This window comes from Arvicanthis niloticus, chromosome 14 (assembly GCF_011762505.2).
Source record: "Arvicanthis niloticus isolate mArvNil1 chromosome 14, mArvNil1.pat.X, whole genome shotgun sequence".
Classification (NCBI taxonomy): Eukaryota; Metazoa; Chordata; class Mammalia; order Rodentia; family Muridae; genus Arvicanthis; species Arvicanthis niloticus.
In genome coordinates this window covers 32,262,153-32,288,011 of record NC_047671.1, presented here as the reverse complement: position 1 = coordinate 32,288,011, position 25,859 = coordinate 32,262,153, and the positions used below count along the sequence as shown (strand labels likewise).

The window sequence follows — 25,859 nt, the reverse complement described above, 5'->3', positions numbered from 1 at the left end:
ATATAGATTAGCATTTACAATAATAGATTTAAATTTTAAAAAATTACTATTGACCCAAATTGTAAATATATTTCATAGATTCTCTCTAGTAATTAAGTAATCCTGTGCTGAATGAGGACTACTTTTCTAGATTTGGAGATGTTATATGTGTTGCCTTCTTCAAATTGATAATTTAATTTCTCTCCTCATCCCATAATAATATATAATATATAATAAATATATAGTATGTGATGTATCTGTGCTTCAGTGTGGGTAAACCCTGCCACTGGCCACACGCTGTACAGTGCTGAGTTAAGGAACAGATGTGGTTTGGCCAGATCAACCTCCATAAGGAAGTCACACTGGCTGGGGAAGTCACTTCTGTTATCAGGTTTTTAAATTTTTTGGCAGAAAATGGAAAAGTACAAGAAAGCCAAATTTAGAGAAGGGTTTGAGAAAATTTCACTCTGTTAAAATCTGCAGATCATTGAAAACTGATTTTCAAAAGAAAAAGCATGATTTTATCACCCATGCTCTAATATCTGACCCTCCTTTAAAGTTTAAACCCACACAGATTAATTCAACTTAAAATCTCTTACTTTGTCAGCAGATTTGAAAAAAAAAAAAAACAATCAGACGTGTTTATGTGATTTCGTCTTTGTTCATTTGATATTTACTTAACACGTGGTTTAACAAAAGCAAAAGCAGACGAGGAAAATTGTAGTGAACTTTCAAGGAGTTGTCTCCTCTGCAACTCTGTGGAGGACGGAGCAGGGAGTGGCTTTGTGGGGCTGTGGGGATCGTTGCCAGGAAGCATATACAATGAACGAGTGGTCACAGAGAGCCCGGCACAAATGACTATCTCATGACTTAGCCCGGGAATGCTTCTGTAAACTTGGTCATTTTTCAGTCTATCAGCTGGATTATAGCAGTGGCTCTCAACCCGTGGGTCAAGACACCTTTGGTGACCCTTTTCACAGAGGTTACCTAAAATCTTCAAAAACATAGATATTTACATTACAACTCATAACAGAAGCAAAATTACAATTATGAAGTAATGACAGAATAGTTTTATGGTTGGGGGTCACCACAACCTAAGAGACTACGTTAAGGTGTTGCAGCTTTAGAAAGGTTAAAAGCCCCTAGATTACAGTTACTCCCTATGTTGCTTGGAGAAGGAAGGAAAGTGACAAGTCTTCTGTGTTGCTATCTACTAAGGAAGTAGAACCAACAAAAACAAAATTAGCTGAGGGCGCGAATGCTCCGAGGGGCTTGTCCTAGCCAACTTCACTGCATTTCACCCGACTTGGGATCAAATTGTTCTACTATTGTCAAAATTTAATGGTCATTTACTTCCATTTATTTATTGCCCCTAGGATAGCTTTGAGAGTCCCAGAAGAGACAATCAGAAATAGGCACCATGCTGTTTTTCAACAGAAATCTGGGATTCCTGAGTCTATACTGACTGTTAAAAAAATTCTGCAAGCTTCCAGTAAAAGTAGACACACATGCCTCACCTCCTCCTGATGGATTTACTTCCCAAAACCCCAACATAAATTACAATACCTGCCTACACACAAAACAAACAAACAAACAAACAAACAAAACCACAGCTCTTCCCTTACAGGCAATACGAGTTTATTCTGGCACCATTTTGAGTGACATGGCCCAAGAGCACAATTTTAGGTTAATCTAAATCCCATGATCCAATATGGGAACAGGTTCATGAAGTTTTATATTTTTAAAGAATACAGAAAGTCATAAAGCAAGGCAAGTTTAAAATACATCTGTGGGAACATCAGAGAGGTGGTTACAGGGAGATGAGGGAAGTTTCTCTATAGGCTTCAGATGCTATCTCATAACGTTCATAGCTTTGGGGTTGGTGGAAGCTCATTGTCTGCTGAATTAATAGATTCCAAAAGGTTTTAAATCTATTAGTCACAGGATGTTAGTTCCCACGCAGAGGTGGACAAAGAATGCCTGTTTAGGGTGCTAAAGTTAGCTGCGATAAGGTAATTAGCCCTGGGTCTGCCACATTCCAATCTCTCCACATCACTAATCAGTCTATCCATCTCTGCAGACAGAAATTCTCATTGACAACACCATATATCATACCCTGGGAAGACAGTCAACATTTCAAAAAGTTCCTGCCACTCAAACACAAGGATCTGAGTTTGATCCCAAGCACTCTGATGATGATGGTGGTGGTGGCATGAGTTCTAGTCTCTCATTGCTGGAGCAACAGAGGCAAAAGGATCTGTGAAGTTAGTCAGCAAGCCAGCCTCTCTAAATTGGTTAGTCCCAGGTCCCAGTGAGAGACCCTATCCCAGAAACTAAGCTTCTGAGGAATGTGACATTGGAAACTGACCTCTGACCCACACGTGCATAGACACAAAATGCACACACACGAAAATGCACACATACCCACAACACACACACACACACACACACACACACACACACACACACACTTCAAGAATATGGTTTCTATGGAACACATATGTCTTTAACAGGATCATGGAGTGGAAGACACCTAAAACTGAAGCCTGTCAGGGACCGTCTACTGACTAGAGAAGTGACAGGTGCTCTGCACGCTTTGGGGAAGTGTGAGACAGGAAGTGTGGTGGTAATGTCTCTAAGCAGTCACGAAAGCTTGGTAGCATCTCTTGGTGGGGGTGGGCATTTGTGTGAGGAGCACTGCCTGGTATACATCTGGTTTTGTAACTTAGGAACTATATTTTGTGTGTGTGTCACTTTCTTCAACTGTAAGGTGGGGATAATCAGGATTGTGGAGAATTCATTTTTTGGTTTTGTTGTTGTGGTTGTGGTTTTTGTTGTTGTTATTTTGAGACAGGGTCACACTGTGTATCTCTGGCTGGATCTTATAGTGCAGATCAGGCGGTCCTTGAATCCGCAGAGATCCACCTGCCTCTGTCTCATGAGTGCTGGGATTAAAGGCATTGACCACTACACTTGTCCTTTTTCTGTGGAGAGTCCCAGAAATAGGAACAATAGTAAACATGAAATGTCGTGTGTGTGTGTCTGTGTGTGTCTGTGTGTCTGTCTGTCTGTGTCTGTGTCTGTGACTGTGTGTGTCTGTGTCAGTGAGTGTGTGTCTGTATGTGTGTCTGTCTGTGTATTTATATAACAAGTATTCTAATGCTGGCTGTTGTTATAAGGTAGTGAGAGACTGGAAATTCACACAGAAACAACAGGATATTTTCTCCCTAGAGTTCCTGGTTGGGTAGGAGGTGGTTAAGGATAAACACATTCCCTCCAGCACACACCGAACATAGAAGAACATCTGTTGAACTTATCAGATCTTACTTGAGTAACTAGATGGCTCACTGAGGACCCAGCTCCTGCTTCCAGGACCTCTAGTCTCTGTGGCCAACACAGACACCAGCCAGAAGTCATGTGTCCACTTTGAAAATCACACATAAATCTCCAAATCCATCCCATAGCATGTCTCTTGTTCTCCTCTATGTCTCCTGTTTCCTCCAAGTCTTCTGTCCTCCATATCTTCTGTCCTTCATCTCTTCTGCTTACCCCCATGGTTCCTTGATGTGGAATTTTACTTTAAAGTAAATCATAAATCCCACCCCACAACTTGCTTGAAGCCAAAACGAAGCTTTTGAAGTGTGACTCACAGGATTCCTTCCCACTGTGACTTATATTGTGGCAGTTCAAACCCAGAGCCTTGTTCAGTATATGTAAGTAAATCGCCAGCCTCCAGTTCTGCGGGTGTTATCATTGTTGATATTGTGGTTGGTTTTGTTTTATGGGTGCCGAGGATAAAACCCGGAGCCTGACCCATTCGAGATAAGGACCCCCACACCACTGCTTTAAATCCCAATCCCTCAAGAGTCTGAAATGCTAAAGCTTCTGGAAATCTAAATGCTACAACCCTGAAATCCCCATGTGAGCTGGCAAGTAGCCCAGAGCAGTAGCTAAAAACACAGACTTTTCCACATGACTGTTGGGTCCTAGTCTCATCAAAGTGACTCTGTGCTCTGGTTTGCTTTGGGACCAAAGGGGTTATGAATTACCCTTCCCATGATATTCTTAAGAGAGCTACCTAACCTACCTGAGTACTACTATTTAAAATTCTGGCTGGTGTCCATCCTTAAGAGACATCTTTTTAAAAAATAAAATAAAATAAAATAAAATAAAATAAAATGGATTTATTTCCCAAGGTACTCTTGCTATTGCCCTACTTAATTTTTGAGTTGCCCCAAGGGGATGCTATTACTCCAGCTTTCCAGCATTTTCTGGATGCTCACCCTACATGTGGCCATTATCCCATCCCAGAGGGTATAAAGAACTAGGCCTTCCACTTTACAGCTTCCAACTGTAGCAAACAAATTGCATTTGTACAGGTGCTGCACCCTGGCCTCCACTGGCAGACAGGGGACCCTGCTTGGAAGTTGTGTTCCTGGGGAGTTTCGTGTAGAAGGGAGGTAAGGGACAGGGTGGGGTGATAAACAGTGGAAAAAGATCAGTTTGCTTGGCCAACTGACTGCTACAACATAAAATACTCGTATTTGAGGTCATCAGCTGTAGACATATACCTAGTGGGTGAGTCAGGGTGAGCGGAACCAAAACGCACACAGGATGAGCAACTGTTAATTACTTGCTAAGCGCTTCCATCAGTCTTTAAATATGGCTTGTTTGGCAAGAAGACCACTCAGCCAAGGATGAGCTCGAGGATGAGCTCAGGTCAGCTGTCCTGTGAGAGATCCGGAGGCCTTTGTGTTCTCTCTGCTGCAGACACGGTTTCTGTCGCACTAAAGAGCTGATTATATGAGAACCTTTTCAGCATAAATATATTTTACTTGAACTGTGTTTTTAGCTCAGAGTGAAGACTTAGATGACATAAAATCAGAGTTGAGAAGAATCAACAACAGACTGTTTCTCAGTGTGGATCAAGTGTTGGAAATGGTTGGTGTATTTTGTCAGGAATTGTACATAATTTTTGGCACATAATATAAAATGGCTATGTAAACTATAATTATTTTGCTAAGAGGCTGTATGCAAGCTGTGGCCAATCTTACAGGAGTCCAGAGCAAAGCCCCTTCTTTGTATCGATTTTTTTTTATTACAAATATACTAATTAGTTCTATATATTTTCAGACGTTGTTGTATTAAATTGACTATTGATAGTATTTTTATGACTGTAAATACTTGGCTTTCTCTGCGTAGATTCTCATGTTAGACTTCAATTTGCACATGTGAACTGAATGCTGATTGGTATTTTTTAACGACACCCGAGAACTGTTACACCTTTCATTTTATCTTTTAGGAAGTCCCGTCTTTCCATTTTTTATGTAAATTTTGCACAGTTACTTGTTAATATGTAAATATTTTACTTTCAGAGATGAAGTTTTTAATTGCTATTGTTTTATATAGGATTGAAAGAAAATTAACTCATTTATCCAAAACAAATTTATCTAAAAAAAAAAAAAAAAAAGAAAGAAAGAAAAAGAACGAGACCACTAGATACCTGGATAAAATTTTCAGACATTTCCAAAGCAGTTGCCTGGAATCTCAGGACAAGGAATAGCAGAAGGAATTAATGATGCCTTACAAGACCTGGATCTTCATTCCTGGCAGCAAAGTACCACGCATATCGTGCTCTTGCGTCTAAGTTTGCACTTACCATATGTGTTTTCATGCTTCTCGTAGGACATCAATGGCTCCATATAAGAATGAATGCCTGAGAACACTTTATCTACTGCAATGTCTGTTCTTGCTTTTAAAAAGGGGAGCGGAGGATGGGGGTAATCAGAACACAATCATAGAAATGACTTGTGAACAAGACCTTGGGGGAACTGAGAGAGGCTCCAGGAGAAAAGGCCTATTACCTCAGGTGCATTTTGTTCCCTGGATGGTTCTTGAACATGATTTTCATGCCTCCTGAGATAAACATTTACATTCAGATTATAAGACATGTTTACTCTTTTTGGATGTCGGAACATGGCTACAGAATCCAGTCTGGCAAAAAGATGTGCTGAGTGCTGTCTCAGTGTGCCCTGAATCTGGACATGGCCTCGTGGTTTTCTTTCATGCTTTCCCAGATACAATCTATAGTACGTGCCCAGGCAATTGTGTTTTCAGTCCGTCTGTTCTGAGAAACTTCTGGGAAAGGGCTGCTCTGTTAATATTTACTATGTACTTAGTGACATTTATTTACTTATGTGCAACTTTCCTTGGATCATCGCTTTCTTTGTTTCATTCCTATATTGATATATGCTGACATGGAAGGAGTGTTGCCTCCAGCATTAGACTGTGGTCTGCTCCATTGTTCAAGGTCCTCAGATCTCAGGTCTCCCAAACAAATCTGCATAGTTGACAAAAGTCAGCAGGTTGTCAGTTCACACGTTGCTTCATCAGCCTGGGTTATGATTGAACATGTTTATCTCCTTCTCATGGCGCTTCTCCATCATCTGTGAAATTGTTGCCCATTTTTATAGAAGAGACTATGGCATTCATCTTGGTAAAAATCCCCACATGCACCCGACTCTTTCCTTCATGGATTCCCTAGATGGATTTGGGGATTGAAAGTTAAGATAAGAAACACTAAGCAAACACACACACACAACCCTCTGTGGCTTTACTTAGTGGCTATCTCACAGCAGAGAGAAATTATGATTGATTCCCAAAAGATATTTAACTAGCTTCAGTGCCGACAAATATAATTTTATTATAGTTCCCATCTTTAATTGATAACTGTTCTGAACTGAGAAATATATTTGCATGTTAATTCTTGATTAAGAGTTTTACTGTTTTGTCTCTAGGGTTGTGAGCCTAATGGCTGAATCGTCTCTTCAGCCCAAGAGTTTTGATTTTAATAAGTGATATTATACAAAGTGATAGTTTTTTATCTTATTTTATTTTGTGGGGAAAGGGGCATGTACTGAGTGTAGCATACATGTAGGGGTCAGAAGACAACTTGTAAGATTCTGTTCTCTCCTTTCAGCACACGAGTCCTAGAGATGGAGTTTGGGTCATCAGACTTTTTAATGACATAAAATTTTATGTTGAGTTGTTTCAATAAGATTTCAGAAAAAGTTTTTCTAATACACACAGAGAGACAGACAGACAGACATATGAACATACACACACACACACACACACACACACACACACACACACACACTGATAAGCACATCTCTGTTGAATGGCACCTCCTCATTTACTAGAGTACCTGCCTCTAGGAGTGACTGGGCTGAACTAAGATCATTTGACTTTGAACTTTCACCAGAGCTGGGTTTCTAATACCAAAACAAAGCTAGAGTGTTGGCTTAGCAGCTAAGAGCATTGTCTAGTACTTCAACGGTTCCAGGTTCAGTTCCTAGAATCCATGTGGTGGCTCACAACCGCCTATAACTCCAGTCATAGGTGACCCAATGTCCTCTTCTAGCCTCTGTAGATACTGCATGCACATGGTACACAGACGTCCATGCAAGAAAAACACCCATGCACATAAAATAGAATAATAATAGAAATTAAAATATAATGGTTTAAAAACAGCAACAATAACAGACTGGCCTTCCTCTGCTTCTGTTGCGGTTTCTTCATCCATAGAAAAGCTCTGAGATAATGCTGCACAGCATGGTAAATATTTAAACTGCATTATCAAGTGACCTTTCTTACGGTCCTATATCTAATTGATAAGGAGAAAGCTTTGTCTATTAGTTTCCATGCAATTACATAAATAGCCACTAATTAATGAGAGTAAGAACATATCGGGATAAAAAGGCTCATTTCTGCCAATATGACAATCTATTTTTAACCCATGATCCCTTAGACCCCCAAAGACTTGTTAATCATTGAGATCAAAGGAAATAAAATCATGATTACTATGTGCCTATCAAGTTTGCTGGCCAATCACCATGGAGTTTCAGCAGCCAATCAGAATGCACTAAGAGACAGAGTGACAATCTACCTGCTAGCTGGTGCCTTATTAGATCCAGTTCCTCTGTCTCTTAATAAAAATGACAGCAACTTACCATTTCTGAGCAGTCTCCTGCGAGCCAGTGTCTTCCTCTCTCCCCTCTCCCAAGAGCTAATCCAAGCACCACAATAACTTTCTGGAATGGAAGCTACTGTCCGTATAGGAAGCTGGAGAGTGGGCCTGCAAACCCTAAGAGAAGAGTTAGGCTCTAAACCATCTTTAATGCCCTCTTTCATGAAGTAGCAGAACTGCGCTAAACTACGTAGCCCTACTAAAGTAAGGGACTAATTAAAGCCCGATGTATGGAATCAAAAGTATTAGTGAAACAATAACAAACCAAATGCAATACACCACCAGGAAAGTGAGAGAAAATACACAGAGGATAAGAAAATATTTACAAAGCATATGTTGATGGCCTAGTATTAAGAATTCTTGAAAACATAGCACACATGAAAATAAGCAAAGTGAGTTGGGCAGAGCGGTGCATACCCTTCCATCCCAGCACTCGGGAGGCAGACCAAGTCAGAACTTAAGTTCAAGGCCACCCTGGTCTACAGAGCAAGTTCCAGGACGGTAGGGGCTACACAGAGAAACCCTGTCTCAAAGGTTATTGTGGGGGGACGGGGAGGAGAAGAGGGAAGAGCAAGAGAGATGGCTTAAGTTAAGAATGGCATGCTGTTTTTCCAGAAGATCGAAGTTCTGTTCCCAGCACCCATGCTGGGTGACTGACAACTGCCTATAACTCCAGTGCCTGGGAATTTTATACCCTCTTCTGGCCTCCACAGGCATTCACACATATGTGACATACATACATACATACATACATACATACACACACACACACACATACACACAAATAAAATAAGAAAAGTAAAAGTTTTTTAAAGTGAGCAAAGGATTTGAACAGATTTTTCACAAAGCAAAACATGTAAGTAGACAATAAGGTAAAATATTGTACTAAAAATCATTTGTCATTAAGACATAAAAACTAAAAGCACAATGGTATCATTTCATGCCCACTGACATGGCTACACATGAGAGGATAGGTGCTAACAAGCGGGGCCAGCTGTGTAGAGAAATTGGGGTCCTCTACATAGTTATTGAGAATGTAAAACCATATGTCTTTGAACAAAGCAGGTTGTTAAGTTCTTCAGAAAGTCGAACATGGAGTTATGACATGACTCAGCAAATTTACACGTATCTATGGGAAAAACCTGCTCATATTATTCGTCATTTAAATCTCCTCAGCAAAGTCGGAAGGAAACCTGGCGCACAAATATATTATCATAATGGTCAAATGCCCATCGTGTAACAACCTGCTAAGGGAGAAGTAAGTAAAATGTAGACTGTCAATGTCACTGGAATATGATCTGACCACAGTAAAGAATGAAATAGTGTTGAATGTCACAACATAGTGGGAAAGGCTCGTTACAAAAGGCCGCACGACTCCACTTAAATAAAATGCCCCAAATAGGAAATCCGTAGCAACAGAAAGCAGACGGTATCCTAGGGGATGGACAAAGAGACTGATGACTAATAGATATGGAGTTTTGGTTTCTGGAGGTCTGAAGGACTTGCTTTTTGATTTTGCTTGTTTGTGGAGAGGAGGCGTGCTCTAGGGTTGGCTAGTAATGATACTTGCACAATTTTGCTTAGTGATTTAATACCCATAGAAATGCACACTTCACTTTTTAATATTTGGTTTTGATTTTATTCATATGTATATCTCTGTATGCACATGTGTGTGGGTGCCCTGGGGGTGGGGGTGGGGGTCAGAAGAGGCTGTTGGGTTCCCTGGAGCTAAATTAGAGGCAGTTGTTACATGCTTGAGATAGGTATTGGGAGGGGGGAAGTGGGTCTTCTAGAAGAATAGCAACTGTTCTTGTTGCTGAGCCAGTATCCAGCCTGAAAGCACACACTTTAAAAGGATGAACTTTGTAGCATATGAATTACTTCCCCCATGAAGCCAGGAGAGCCTTAAAAACATCCCTTTTTTAGAAAGTACATTTGCCACAAATACAAAATACATACATAATTTTTTCATAACTAATACGTTGGCTCCCTCATTTTCAAAATGATTGACACTTGTTACCTTGAGCTATGTCTTCTGATTTAAAAAAAAATTGACACTTAAAATATCAAAAACATAGCTGGGGGTGAAGGCTCATACACCTTTAATCCCCAGCACTCAGGATGGAAGCAGAGGCAGGAGGACCTCTCTAAGTTAGAAGCCAGCCTGGTCTACAAAGCAAGTTCCAGAACAGGCAAGATTACATAGAGAAACCTTCTCTGGACAAACAAAACAAACGAAATTCAAACATTGTCCCTCAACAACTCAGAGAGAAGTAGCCCACCCTCTGACAAGTCTTCATTTCTTATTGGCACAGTGAGATGTCCCTCACAGGATGTCTGACCTATCAGAAGCACTCCGCTAATTTCACTCTCACTACCTCATTTCCTTTTTCTTGAATTGTGTAAAATCTCTATCTCCAAACTACTCAGATCTAGTAAACCAGGTCACAGCCAGCTGAGCATCATTAAAAGACTTTTGGGATAGAAATATAAGTAAAATAAAGAATCTAAGGTTCTAATCTGCATACAGCATGCTGTATGTAACACATCCTACTTGCATTTCTTGAGTCCTTTGGTTCCACCCCTCAACTAACCTTTGAAATACCCACTCAACCAACAAGTAAAGATCCACACTATTAGTCAACCAGGACTTATTTGACCTAGGATGTTCTCAGCACATGTCCCATAGGTTTCCATGGGAGAGTCACACATTTTGCAATACAACGCAGTAAAAGAAGAATGGAGAAAAAGCTATGGAGAAAATCCCAGCCAAGAACTACTTTGTCAACATTGAAGCTTACCATCAAATATTCAGTAAAGCAGAGATAATGAGACATTTATCCTCAGAATAGAGACGAAAAGAGATTAAACATTTAGTACAAATTGTTTTAGTTCATCTGTTACTTTACTAACTATACACACTTTTTTTAAAAAAAAAATTTTGACTGAAGACAGTTGGAGCTTTACAATATGCTAAAATTGGAACTGAACTTCCATACATTGAAATAGTCAATGAATTTGTTCTGTCTATTCAAGAAGGTAACTTAGCACTAAGATGGATGTTTAGAACATTTTTCAGGAGCAGGAGAGATGGCTCAGCCACTAGAGGCGAGGCTCACAAGAAAAAACATAAGCACATTTTCAGAACTGATCTAAGAGTTCCTCACCTACTGCTTAAGCCAAGTCTACTAGTCATTCTTTGAAATCAATAAAATGACACAAATGAAACATGACAAACTAAGTATCCATAGTGATCTCGCTGTGATGTCTGGCCTATTGTATGACTTTCTTGTGGCAGAGCATACCCTGTGGACATTTAGTAGTCACTAGATAGCCAAGACTCTAAGAAATGAATTCCCTGAGTGATTAAACTGAAAGCCTGGGGTTTGAGAGAAGCAGCCTTTAAATTCTTTCTCCTTAGAGCAAAACAGTTCAGGAAACATCTGAAAGAAGCAAACTGTTCGCAAGCTCATACAATGTGCCTCAGTGAGCAATAAAACTTACTCACTCTGTATTTAATAAAGTCAAGATAAATAACAAGACTGAATTTGGGAGGCCCAAACTTCCGATTGCATTGTAAGCCTCCAACTCTGTCCTTAAGGTCATTCCCCAGCTTCCTGTGAATGGAGAGTGAGCTTGGACTAGCCCAGCAATTGTGATAACTGCATACATTTGTTCTCACCTCCTCTTGTTGCCAACTTTCAAGACATTTAATAGATGTTGGAAATACAGCAACTGACAGAGAGCAGCCTCTGGCCAGCAAAGCAGACTGGTTAATTGGATGCCCCCTTGAAACAGCTGGTATGGCCAACACTGAGGGAAGGTTAAAGGTGGGTGAAGTACCACACAATCTGCATCTAGTCACCTGGAAGGCTGAAGCAAGCCATTTGTAGGTTTGGGGCCAGCCTGAACTACATAATAAGACACAGTCTCTACATTTTACAGAGTCACTCTTTAGGAAACGAAGCAGAAATGTGTTATAAGAATGCTAGATGCTAGGACTGAATCAGGATTGTCCCCAGCAAAGCAGAGCTACCATAAATCTCCATAAAAGTTAATATTGATTATTAATTAGGTTAATACTGAGAACTACATTAACACTGATTGAATCCTAATTCAAATAATTAGTTTACTAGCTGAGCTAAAGCATTTGTGTTAAGAACTATATTTTCAGGGAGTGGGTGGGGCAAGAAGACTTAGATTAGAGAGTAGATCAGAGATTTAGCAAGTTAAATATGTGTGCACCTCTAACCTAAGGACATAGCCTTAGCTTCTGACATGAATAAATCATCCTGAATAAGAGTGACTAGTGAGAGAACGGCATGGGTCACATCTCACATAGCATTAGTAACTTCCTCCAGCATGTTGACCTTAATACACAGTATATTAACCTTATACTGTGGGTTAACTTCAAATACTAAGCATTGAGGAACTAAGGGACAGCCACATTCCCAACTTGTTAAAAATAATTCTTTGGTCAATAATATAATAATTACTGTTAAGAGTTGAGAGCAATCGGATGCTTAGTATGTGTCCCGCATGCTATTCACAACATGATGATCTTTTAAAATTCCTTCATGGGTCTAGGAAGTAAATGTAGCTGCTATTGCCACTCCCAGGGGCCCCACAAATGAGGAAAGTGAGACTTAGGGAAAGTAAGTCATCGATCCAAGGCACTAGAATTCACATAGAGTCTCAGGTCAGCCTGACTCTCCATCTACCATGTTCTTATTCTACCCCTGGCCTGGGTTCTGACTGCCACGACAACTCTTACCCGAGCTCTGCTGGAGTTCCAGTGTGCAAAATTTCTAGCTCCAACAGGAAAAGCTATTTACTGAAAGGACACCCCTCCCACCCCCTGAACACTGAAGGGCAAAAATAAATACACACTGTGGCAACATCCGGATTAAGAGAGAAGCCAAGATGATACCCAGCAACCCCCATCAGGGATGCTTTGTGCTCTGTACTGTAGCTCTGCTTTTACACTCATAAAGTTTGTAGCATTAGGCATCCCAAGGACTCTCCTTGTGATACATGTCTTGGTAGACAGACTATTACCTATCAGCTGTTATGGAGTAAGATTAATTCTTAGCTAATTTATTTGGCTACGGTTAAAAAAAAAACATTTAAATTCTGATTTTAATTTACCTATGACCTTAGCACAAAGAGAAATGCATTAATTCCATCTGGATTGTTTGTTTTTGGTTTTGTTTTGTTTTAAGTAAAAGCTAATACAAAGCACACAACCCTGTGGAAAGAAGACAAAAGACCCATCTTCTCTGATGAACAGATTGTAATAATTACCTTACCCTAAGGAAACTTCAATTGTTTTAAATTGGTTCACACAAAAATCACATGTCATCTCCGCCTCCACGGTGCTTAGACTGTGTTGAAGCAGAAAGAAGGTTGTTGCTCTAACCAGCCCCGCCTTTAAGGCAGTGAGGGTACGTTCATTCTGTGCTCCATTAATAGATTCAAATTCTAACACAAAGCACAGGGCTTGGACTGAAGCCCGGTTCTCCAGACTTCCAGACTAGGACAGGTTCTAAAAAGTTTTGCAGATGTGGAGGAGGGGAGGTGGCTTCTGTGACCCAAGACGGGAGAACAAGAATGACTGAACAGCTCCTTTTCCCTCCACTCTTTGATACCACTACAGTAATTAGTAGCAAGCATCTAGTTATGAAACAAGACAGTCTATGTATACATGCTTGGTAAATGTCTGTGGATATGCTCTCCCACAAAATTGTAAATTCACTTACAGCAAGCATGCTACTTGTTTGTTTATTATATAGCTCTATCACCCAGAATATGACCTGGCCCATAAAGTGATTACCACCCCCACCCCCCAAAAAAACAAACTGTTGGAAGGAAGGAAACAAAGAGAGAAGAAACAGAGAGACAGAAAGAGGGGGAACTGGGCACATTTCCCCTCAAAGGGTCTACTTTTTAAGACTGAGCCAAAACTCAATCTGTAGCTAACTGACAAGAGAACACGGGTTTTATATTTTCTCAACTTCTCTTCTGTCCTGCTTCTTGCATATTTCTTCTGAGCTAACTTAATTCTCGTGAACTAGTGTTTCAAGACGAATAGCAGTGCACAGACAAAAGGATTGGGAGATGAAAGAACACCAGTAGAATTTGTCAAAAAGGAAGATGAAGGTGTAAAGAGGGAATGAATAATGTCAGAACAAGCGATAAAACGTATGTGATAGAAGTAGCAAAGCATGATGGGCAGACACGGTTCTAGAGATAATTAAATATTAGCTGCTTCAGGACAAGATGACAAGGACAATGGCAGACCACACTGTCAAGTGCTGTACAGGAGAAAGGCAGAACCTGCCAAAAGATAATACAGGAAAGGCCAGGCCGACGACTGACAGCAACATGCCAAGACAAGGAAAAGAAGAGGCTGTGTGGATGTTTCTAGACTCTGCAACTCTGCCTTGTACCTGTGTGTTATAAACAGGGACTCGTGGGCTACAACATCTGTGAGTCTTGAACTCTCCTGTTCTGTTGACAGACATGTGGCCTCAACTAGCAGAGAAGTGACACGTAGAACCCGGTGATTTTCTTGTGAGGAAAATTTCTCTACTACACATTTCTTTTCCATTCACTCCTTTCCCCACTGTGAAGTGAGAAAAAAATACCAGTGTTCAAATATCTTAGGTCAGTGAGAATTCTATTCTAAGGAGTATGGTTGGGCATCGGTGGCTATAAAGGGCTACTTGATGATTCATTCACTTGGCAAATATTTATTGAGCATCTAACATGAAGCCGACACTTTTGGATACAGTAGTGAACACAACAGATAGGGTTCTTGTTTTGGGGTCTAGTCTGTTCTTGAGGGTGAAAACTGATGGGGAAAAAAACCCGAATGTTCATTACCTGTATGAGACATCAGCTGTCTCCCTCCCTAGAGCAGGCACACTACACAGGTGCAGATTTTTTGGTATGTCTAGACTGTGCCAAGCTCAGCAATCAGTTTGTGGTGGTTTGAATATGTTTGGCCCAGGGAATGGCACCATTCAGAGGTATGGCCTTGTTGGAGGAAGTGTGTCACTGTGGGAGTCGGCTTTAAGACCTCCTACCTGCCTGGAAGTAAGTCTTCTGGTTCCCTTTGGAACAAGATGTAGAAGTCTCAGGTCCTTCTCCAATGTCATGCCTGCCATGGATACTGCAATGCTTCCCACCTTGATGATAATGGACTGAATCTCTGAATCTGTAAGTCAGCCCCAATTCAATGTTGTCCTTTATAAGAGTTGCCTTGGTGTCTTTTCACAGCAATGAAAACCCTAACTAAGACACAGTCTCAGGGTTCTGCCTATCTCTTCCCTCTGGCCAGCTAGCTTTGCATCCAGATCTTCATGGGTTTCTTCCTTCTTGTCCTTCAAAACTCAGCTGAGCCCATCACCTCTCCATGGGGCTTTCCTGATCATCCTATGGAAACAGGTCCCCCTCCCCATCTTTTCTGTTTCATTGTCTTTGTATTTCTTATGCATTGAACTGATACAGTGCCTTTTTCTTTGATTCTCTTCTGCATTGAGAAATGGTGCCTCTCAGATACAGTGGTCCCTCAGGATCCTCTGCAGACAGTTTCTAACATCAAAAGCCAATGAGGCCCAAAACCTACACAAAAACTGGTATAAGATCTGCATATACTATCTCTAATAATATTATGGAAATTCTGTGTAAATAGTTGCCATACAAGTGGGGAAATTATCCATACATGGTCAGTGTAGATTCCACCTCTGTAGGCCTGTCTACATTTTGAACTACAATTAGTTACATCTGAGAATACAGAATATGTGAATATAGAGGGCTGCTTATGAAATTTTGGTTTCTACATCTAGAATGTAGGATTCATAACAAGTTGGGTTTTATCCTTTTGCTCACGTGCGAATCTCATATGTTTAAAACAGTGCTGTTAGAAACCTCTGTTAACCCACAGGCCCAGCCAGAAAGTTCAGAGGGCTACCCTGTGGCAGCTGATCTCTAACGATGTTCCCTGGTGACCTGGCTCCTGGCATTTACATCTTAAATCTAGGCTGGTCTGCAGCTCACCTTTAATGAATAGAACCCAACATACCTGAAGTTGCACGGCTGCCAGTGATGTCTCATAAGTAATATGTAGATTCAACCTTGGTCTGCAGGATTTTTAACAAGTCAAAACACAACAAAACAAAGTAACAACGAAACTCCAAGTGTACTAAGATCTCAATGTTATATAAAAGGAAGCCACAGCTTGCCCACTCAGTGGAATATCACACAGGGAGACTGGAATGTCCTACTGGCCCTCAGCCCAGCTGGCTTGTCCACCTAAAGAGCCAGTTCTTCCAATGAAAATTCATCTTGCATATCAAGCTTGGTGAGTCTTCTAATGATTCCATTCATGGGCTCCATGTTACTGTACCCCAAAGAGTGACACACATCCAGCAGAGTGTAGCCAACTCATAGAATTATGAGATAATAATAAATTACTCTTGGAACCCCTACAGTTTCAGATGATTAGTTATAAAACAACTAGAATCTTCCAATACAACCACCAGAAATAGCTCTAAATTCAAATGTTTCTTTCTCTACAAATACAGCTATTTTTAATTGAATTTTTTTATCTTTTTGAGAACTTCATACATGTGTATTATACTAGAACCATTCCCACTCTGCCTCATGCCCCTCCGGTTCCTCCTGTCTACCCACTTATTCTCAAATTCATAACCTCTTCTTGAATGATTTCTTTTACACACACACACACACACACAAACACACACACATACATACATACATACATACATACATACATACATACATACATACGTGTGCAATCATACACATACACACACAACTTACTGAGTCTATTTCATGTTGCTCATATACACGCGTGTTTAAGGCTGGTCACTTGGGATTGGATAACCTATAAAGGCAACTATCCCTGGAGAAGACTGATTCTCCCTCTCTGAGCAGCCACTGGTTGTCTGCAGCTCTTCGTCTATGCATGGGAAGTTTCTTTCATCCACATTGACATTTTGTGGTGGCTTGAATAGGAATAGTCCCCATAGGCTAATAGTTGGAATGCTTAGTCACCAGGGAGTGACACAGTTAGAAGGTATGGCCTTAGTTGGAGTAGCTGTAGCGTTGTTGCTTCCAAATATGCCAGTGGGGGGTGGGCTTTGAGGTTTCAGACGCTCAGGACAAGTCTCTCTCTCTCTCTCTCTCTCTCTCTCTCTCTCTCTCTCTCTCTCTCTCTCTTGATGCCCCTTGGATCCAGATGTAGAACTCTCAGCTCCTTCTCCAGTATCATGTCTGCCTGCATGCCACCACACTCCCCACCACGATGATAATGGAAGCCAGCCCCAATTAGATGTTTTCCTTTATAATAGCTGCCATGGTCATGTTGTCTCTTCACAGCAATAGAAACACTGACTAAGACACGTGTCAACTGGAGTTGTCATTATGCAAGACTTGTTCAGGCAATTATATTGTTGAGATTTAATGGGTGCAGCTTTCCTGTCATGCATAGAAGACACTGTCACACAGGAGGCATCCTGGTGAGGCCATCCTGGTCCTCTGGTACCTACAATCTTTTTCCTTCCTCTTCTACAACATTCCCTGAACCATAGATGCAGGGGTTGCACGGTAGGCATGCCAGTTTGGGTTGAGTACCCTGGGGTCAGTTATTCTCTCATTTGGACATGTCGTTTCTACAAATATTTTTTATTCACACCTGTGGGTCCCTCCCTACTAGGACTTTCTTCCAACACAGTCCAACATAGCATCTATTCTTTGCCATCAACAAAATGTGTTTTGCATTATTTGGGTTTCTATGATCCTACAAGAACCTCTCTGACCCCAAAAGGCTAGAAAACTGAGTCTTCATCTTCTAGGGAGCACTGTTTTGTTGTTGTTGTTGTTGTTGTCGTTTCTGTTATTATTGTTGGGCCACTAACCTCCCTGAAGTTCAGACTCTTTAAAAAAAAAAAAAAAAGCGATGGAGGTTTGATTTTTAAATTTTGTTTAGTGTAGAGTAGGCAACGGTTTCCCATTTTCCTCCAGTAAGAATGAAGACAAAGTACAAATATGTGAAACAGATCCCAGAAAAGAATCTAACTGATGTAGAAGCGACTACACTGACATAGTGTTAAGAAGTTGGCACTGAACAAAATGGAGTGCATGCCTGGTACTGTTAACTGGGCCAACAATCTATGACTATCTGGGTCATAGGCCCTTGGGGAAAACCTAATACTACCACTGTTCTAGATGGGCATAGTAATAAACTCCCCCCTGAGTTCTTGTCTTTATACCCATAGATCTCTCAATTCTCATCAGAGAGGCTTCTTTTTGCAGTAGATGGCAGCTAAAACAGAGGCCCAACACTGGTCAATATACTGAGAATAAGAGACTACGGAGTGTTCAGTTCTGAGTGGGACATCTATACTGCATCCCTTTTCCCTGGAGCTCAGGGATCACAGTGACAGAAAGATTGTTTAAGACTCAGAGTAGTGGGTCAGAAGCAAAACAGCATTTGAATGACATGATGGGGTAGTTGCACGCATGAATTCACAGCCGAACATAGAGCTATGATATAAACTTAAAGAACATAGAAATAGGAAGATTTTGCATTGCCTCTCCTGTTCTCATGGAACCAAAGTACACTGGTCATTTCGAACTATCCTCTGGCCCTAGGATTTATACCACTTTCCCTTTCTTCTCAACACAGATAATAAATGTGGTTCTTGATTCATCTCTAGGCAACAAACTCGAGCAGTTCAGTGTCCCAGTCTACACCATTGTCTGGGCTGGGAAAGATTGGTTCAAAATCATTTTTTTGTTTTGATTTTATTGTATTTCATTTTTTCTTTTTTTAGGGAGGAAGGGGTTTATTTGACTTATGCTTCCACATCGCTGGTTATCATTGAAGAAAGTTAGGACAGGAGCTCAAACAGAACAGGAACCTGGAGGCAGGAGCTGATGCAGAGGCCGTGGAGGGGTGCTGCTTACTGGCTTGCTTCCCCTGGCTTGCTCAGCTGGCTTTCTTATAAGAACCCAGGACCACCAGCCCAAAGGGGGGCACCACCCCATGCCTTGTTATTTTTAAAGCTCCATAGCAGGTGTTTCCATGGCCTACAATATACTCTTCTATTGTAAAGAGTGTGCCTGCCAGACTTTCCTATTTAACAGAACGTATTCAAGAATTGCTAGCCTCTGGTAATACTTCTCAACTTCGATTTTTAAACTTTTCTTTAAGTCTGAGAATGAAGCCCTGCAGTATTACGGCTTTTTCCTCAATTTCACCAAAGTCTTCCCATCCCCTCTTCAGATAACTGACTAAAATTGAAAACAGGAATGGGCAAAGTGTCTCTGGGATAGTTTGATCATGTATATTGGGCATGGGTAAATTATTACAGAGTCTCCAGTTTTCCTCTTGAAAAATCACAAGCATCTTCCAAAATGCATCACCTGCCCTGGAGTGAGTGAGCTTATCAGCCTAGAAAGCCAGCTGATGCATAGTCATATTGACTAATAAATGGACACCCTGCCACATACTGTGAATTAGGCAACCATCTGGTCACACACAGCAACCACATCTCTACTCTAAGTTCCAAACTCATTCTTTGAACTCTGCCCTTGTGACAGAGGTGCGGTACATCTAACCAATGTAAATAAAGGTCAGCATTTGACCAGTATTCTGCACCTACCTCCAAAAAAGGATGAGGAGGTCAGATTTTCTACCAAAGTTACTTCAGTAACTGGAAAAGTTGTGGTTAGAATTCTTCTTTGATATTAGAAAAGAATTTGGGTTTCCAGAGGCCTGAAAGAAAGGAAAGCAGTGAGTTTCACATCGGCACAAAGTCAAAGAGTCAAGTCAAAAGCCACATCTTAAGTCACATCTGTCTCCCACTATTGCTTGATTGATGCTGTTGTATTTACTGTGTTTGATCTTTTTGTACAATAACTCAGTGAGAACCATTATTCACTGGTGGTGGGGGTGCAAATTAATACAGCCATTGTGGAAATCAGTTTAGAGACTTCTCAAAAATAAATTAAAAATAGAACTACCACATGACCACTATTGCACTCCTGGGCATATGTTCAGATAGTGCCATACCCTACCACAGAGACATTTGCATCCTCCTGATAATTACTGCCTTATTCGCTGTAGCAAAGAATTGGAATCCACCTTATTATCATTAATGGATTAATGGATTATAAAAATTATACATAAACAAATGTACATGTGGATACAGTACAACACAAAAAGAGAACAAGGAAGTCTGCATCAGGAGATTTGGAAAGACTGAGTGCAGGAGAAAGAACACAAAGAGGGAGTGTTTTCTAGCTCTGTCAGGAGTCTTTTTGGTTTTGGTGGTGGATACACGCATAAAACATATTGCATACGGAAAGTGCAAAATTGAATGTGGAGTTTCAGAGCTTCTGTTTCAAATGCCAATTCTTTTTTCAAGACCCCTGTGTAGCCCTGGCTGTCCTGGAACTTGTACTGTAGACCAGGCTGGCCTGAAACTCACAGAGATCTGTCTGCCTCTGCCTCCTGAGCGCTGGGACTAAAGGCATGCGCCACTAACACCCAGCCAGAATGCCAGTTCTAAGTGCAGAGACATTTACTGAGTTGTACAGAGTTTGGTTCTGGTTACTTTTTGTGTGTAATGTTATTTATTTGAAATTTTTATAATAAAGTTTATAAAATTAAAAAAAGACAATAGCTGGAAGAATAAACAAATTAGCTGTTTGGTGATGTAATTAAAAACTCAGCAAGTACTATAATGCAGGTTACTTACTCCTTCTGGTACTTTACCCACAGCCCACCTCTATAACCTCCCCCAGCTCTGCCTCACTTACAGAAGTCCTAGTCGGAGATGCTGAAGAATGTGTATTTTAGTGATCTTTAACTCAGCTGTAAGAGCTACCCTGAATACTCACCCTGCTCATGCATCAAAACAGCCTGACCATGGCTTTGCAGAAAGTTAAACACAGAGCACCACGTGACCCAGCAAGTCTGCTTTTAGATCAGCTTCCAAAGGAATGGAAGCAGAGAGTTTAACTTGGACACCGGATTCATAGCAGCATCATTCAGAACGGCGGAAGGTGGGGCGCCCCCAAATGTCCATCCGTGGATAAATAAAAACACAACATCTACTATGGAAGATGTATACATGGTAATGGAATATTATTCAGCCAAACCACACCCAGCTAAGATTTCTAAGGAAGTTTCGATTATTGTTAAACCGCCTCTTCCATCTCTTTCCCACTGAAGAACTAGAAGGAATGGTAACACTTACTCCCTTTGTTTCTACCTGACAAACTCAGGGGCTCTGTTGTTAGCACAACAGAAAAAGGTAGTCTTCAGTGAGACAAGACTCCGTGCGCAAAATTTAGGCAAGGAAGTGAGCCGGTTCTCAGGGCACTGATGTGAGCCACCACCACACAGTGAGGTCCACTTCCTGCACTGCAGCTAGCTGCTACCTCACCCCCACCCCTTCCGCTTACTCCCCCGACCCCATCCCACCTCATCCCCGCCCTTATTACCCGCTGGATTGTAGAGAAAGAGAGAAAAAACCTAGAACAGCAGGCGGCTACTGTGTTGTATCTGGCTAGGCAAATGTTTCAACTGCTTGGCCAATTACCGTCCTCTCCCAGAAAGACGAGTTCAACAGGTTTCCATTTGCTCCTCCTCTGTCTCCTGGGTTGGGGAAAACGGCTGTCACTTTGCTTCGACCCTCCCCTTCCCACCCTCTGGGCTCTCCCAGCCTAGCTCGGACCAATCGCGCCGGCTCCAACGTGTCCATGTTGGCGGCCCGGGAGCACCGCAGCCTGGATGCGCAGCCCTAGGGTGCGAGAGAGCCGGGAGCTGGAGCCGGAGCCGGGAGCCCCGAATAGGGAGCCGAGTCCTGGGGTACGCCCGGGACGCGACCCCGATGACCGAGCTCCAGCAAGAGGTGGAGGACGCCAAGCCAGCCAAAGTGCTCACCAAGAGAGAAGGCAAAGTTGGTCCGGCCCAGTAAGTGACCTCTGCTGGACGCTACGCGCCCAGACCGAATTGTTAGCCTGCGTTCGGATGGGAAAGGCTTTCTGAACTTCTGTAGAGAAGTATATCTTAATCTCTCTCCCTCTGTGTCTGTCTCTCTGTCTGTCTCTGTCTCTGTCTCTGTCTCTGTCTCTGTCTCTCTCTCTCTCTCTCTCTCTCTCTCTCTCTCTCTCTGTGTGTGTGTGTGTGTGTGTCCTCCCTCTCTCCCTTCGACTCCAGCTTCTTTCCCGCTCTCCCTTCCTGTCTCCTCCCTTCCTCTCCTCACTGAAGAATGCATTGTCTATCCGGCAATCCGGTGGTGATGAGAATTATTGGATTCGAAATTATAGTTGATGTTTTCTAATTCCCCAAGGAGATTTAGGGAAACTCCTCAAATCTTGGAGCCATGTCAAAAGTCCGAGCTACAATTTGCTTCAGTCCTTCTATTTCTGAATGATATCTGGGGACATCCAGGCATCTTTGGTTATTGGATGTCATCTGTTGATCGCTTTCACAATAATGTGTGTTTTATTTGACTCAGAGCTCGTGGTTGGCTCTCCTCATTCTTACTCACTGTTTCCACCTAAGAGATTAGTAGTTGGAAACATGCATGCTTTATCTTTCCCTCAAAGTCTATGCCCTTACTCACATACACAACACACAACACCGCCATTTACAGTGTTGTGGAGGAACACTGAGATATGTGCTAAGACACTTTAAATATGGCTATCTGTCCACTTAAAGCATTTACGTGCACATTCGATTTGCACATTATCTGACCTATAAAATCTTCAAGCCAAAAACAAATTTTTCCATCACAAGGACTTACATCATATAAGGAAACTCTTTCCTTTCTTGTGCTACTTTGAGCACTTGTTTAATAGCCCAAAGGTATGGTTTCTAATCAATTGTTATTCTTGTTCCTCTTTTTTAGAAGGAAAAAAAAAAAACCTTTGACTATTTGCTGATTTGCTCTGTCACCACATCACTGAAACATTAACCCATGGCACAATCAATATCTAAATAAGCCCGATTTTATTTCATGGTATTAAGTTGTTAGGGAGCCTCCAATGTTTTATTGATACTACTCTCAATGGCAATTTCTAATAGTGAAGACTCAGTCTCCCTTACCAGTGTTCCGTGCATCAGTTAGGCATTTTGTTGTGGTGTTTGTGGATCACAGCTGTTCCATATGAGGATAGCATACGTGACTGCAGACTCTAGATCAGCATTTCTCAACCTGTGGGTCGTGACTCCTTTAGGGGTCCAAGGACCCTGTCACAGAGGTCACCTAAAACAATGGGAAAACACAGATATTTACATTCTGATTCTTAAGAGAGGCAAAAATTACAGTTATGAAGTAGCAGCAAAATAATTTTATGGTTGGGTTCACCCCAACATGAGGAACTGTATTAAAGGGTCCTAGCATTGGGAAGGTTGAGAACCACTGCTCTAGACTGTGACAACTGAGTTTACATGAAAATCTGGGAAGAAGATACACATCAGATGCTTTGATCTGTGCTTCCAAGGCTGTGGCCGTACTCTTCCCTGGTTCTCTGACCTTCTGACCGCTCTTTGCTGTCCAGTGTCAAGCATCTTCAGCTAGCATCTCTCATCCCTCACTCTGTCTTACCAAAAGGTTAAGAAATGCTGTATTTCCCACTCATTATGATGAAGGGAAAACGTTGCCAGAAGTAAAACTCCCATAAAAATTTTTTTCTTACCCCTGAATAAAATCCAATGGCATAATAATAATTCAGATCTATGACCCAACATGATGCCACATGCCTTCAATCCGAGCAGTTGGGAGGAAGAAGCAGTAGACTCTTCATGAGTTTAAGGCCAATCTGATTTACATAGCAAGTTCCAGGACAGCCAGGGTTACATAGAAAGACTCTGGCTTAGGCTGGAGAGATGGCTCAGCAGTTAAGAGCATTGACTGCTCTTCCAGCGGTCCTGAGTTCAATTCCCAGCAACCACATGGTGGCTTACAACCATCTGTAATGGGATCTGATATCCTCCTCTGGTGTGTCTGAAGACAGCAAACATATATATATATATATATATATATATATATATATATATATATATATATATATATATATATATAATCTTTAAGAAAAAAAAGAGAACCTGGCTCAAAAAGAAAAAAAGAAAACCTAAGTAAATAACTAAACAAATAACTCAAACTCAGATCTAAGAAAAATATGGACTATTAAATAATACCTGGGTTTGTTTTGGGTTTTTTTCTCTTCATCATCTTTCCACATGCTTTATTTCTCTGAAGAAAACTCAGTATGTATAGTCCTTTTACCTTGTTATAGACATTGTGGCTGGAGCCCTGAGGGACAGGAGCAGGACTAGAGAGTCAGGGTCTTGAAACTTGTAGTCTAAGACTCACCCAAGGAAGTCTACTCCCAGTTATACAAAGAATGACTCAAGTCTACCCAGCAGTGCCAAGCTTTGGACTCATTGTGTCTTAGATGTCTAGATCCTCAGATAAGGCCATGCTTTGGATTGTTTGAAAATTCTACCATAGCATTGATACAAGTTTCGTTCATTCAAAACTTAGACATCAGGGAAATACTGAGCACACTGAAGCTCATAGCTCTGAAACAGTCTTTCATTTGGAATAATCCATTTCACAGATTCATTTCAATTCAACAAATACTGCGGCACCTACTTGTACAATCATGGTAGTCAGTTCAAATGTAGTTTTGCATCTGTCCTTCTGGAACCTGAAAGAACTGTGGGATGGGCTAGTCACAAATGTGGCCATTGCCACATTAAGTGGACAAGATACCATAAAAAGTTTCATCTCTAACCAAATCTTCCCTGCGGTTAAGATATTTGCCGATTGCCATCTTTGGTAAACTGTTGGAAAATTTGCTAACTTATTTTTCCCTACAAGATAGTATTGTCTAAGCCTGCCAAAATCACATCCACGTCCGTCTACATTTTCTTTTGAGCTCTTCAAGTCTTGTTCCGGTGTTAGGATAAGAGTTACTTAAAGAGGGAATGCTGTCATGGATGTACCGGTGTGATAGTGTCACATGGAATCATTTTAGCTTGCCAGATGTTTATGCTTACTTCTGTGGGTTTCCGGGTATCTCTTTTTCTTTTTCTTTCTTTCTTTCTTTCTTTCTTTCTTTCTTTTTTTTTTTTTTTTTTTTTTTTGTTGTTGTTGTTGTTTGTTTTTTCAAGACAGGGTTTCTCTGTGTCCTGGCTATCCTGGAACTCACTCTGTAGACCAGGCTGGCCTCGAACTCAGAAATCCGCCTGCCTCTGCCTCCCAAGTGCTGGGATTAAAGGCGTGTGCCACCACCGCCCGGCTCCGGGTATCTCAGTAAACACCCATGAGAAAGTATTAGAATGGGAACATAACTGCAGTCCCTTGTGACCCAGAACCTAGCCTCCTCATAATAATAGTTGACACTGTGTTTTAATAAAAGGGACAACTGGTCGACCTCATATTTTTAAGAAAAAAAAAATATATATATATATTTTAAAAGTTGTTGGCATTGTTAAGAATGCTTTCTATGTGCTTTTGGGTCTGAGTTACCTCACTCAGGATATTTTCTAGTTCCATGCTCAAACTTCTCATTCATTTACACATAGGGAAAGACAGACACCATTGTGTCTCCACTTTACAAATAAAAGTGTTGAAGCTCTGAGAAGCTCAGCAGATTTAATACAGCAGCCGCTCGGATTCAAGCCAATCTCCCTTCTCTCAAGGTATAAACACTGGATGGTGATTTATCCCTGGTTCTTGCTCCAGAATTTATACATCAGAGTGGCTCTCCATGGCCTACTCTGAAACATAGAGTCTTCTGC

General features: G+C 41.2%; 1 protein-coding gene and 1 long non-coding RNA gene across 5 annotated transcripts in view; one reads left to right on the top strand and one right to left on the bottom strand.

The window, feature by feature from the left end:
• Gramd2b (GRAM domain containing 2B) overlaps nucleotides 1-25,859 on the top strand; it is a 95,982-nt gene that overhangs the window by 5,791 nt on the left and 64,332 nt on the right. Inside the window, exon 1 of one of the 2 annotated variants that reach the window (XM_034518432.2) lies at nucleotides 21,772-22,019. The exons of the other annotated variant lie outside the window; for it this stretch is intronic. Within the exon in view, the coding sequence (XP_034374323.1) occupies nucleotides 21,937-22,019 (83 nt within the window). The 5' untranslated portion in view covers nucleotides 21,772-21,936. Of the gene's footprint in view, nucleotides 1-21,771; nucleotides 22,020-25,859 lie in introns of those variants that run through there. 2 annotated transcript variants of the gene reach the window in all.
• Nucleotides 648-21,688, bottom strand: LOC143434306 (uncharacterized). Of its 3 annotated transcripts, none has more exons than XR_013103712.1 (5): nucleotides 21,548-21,688; nucleotides 20,942-21,154; nucleotides 19,702-19,814; nucleotides 7,992-8,125; nucleotides 648-6,519 (listed from the first exon to the last, which is right to left on the bottom strand). It is a non-coding gene; the product is annotated as an uncharacterized LOC143434306 (long non-coding RNA). The 3 variants fall into 3 exon arrangements; XR_013103711.1 differs by having other exon boundaries at nucleotides 20,942-21,157; nucleotides 21,548-21,665; XR_013103710.1 differs by lacking the exon at nucleotides 21,548-21,688 and having other exon boundaries at nucleotides 20,942-21,472.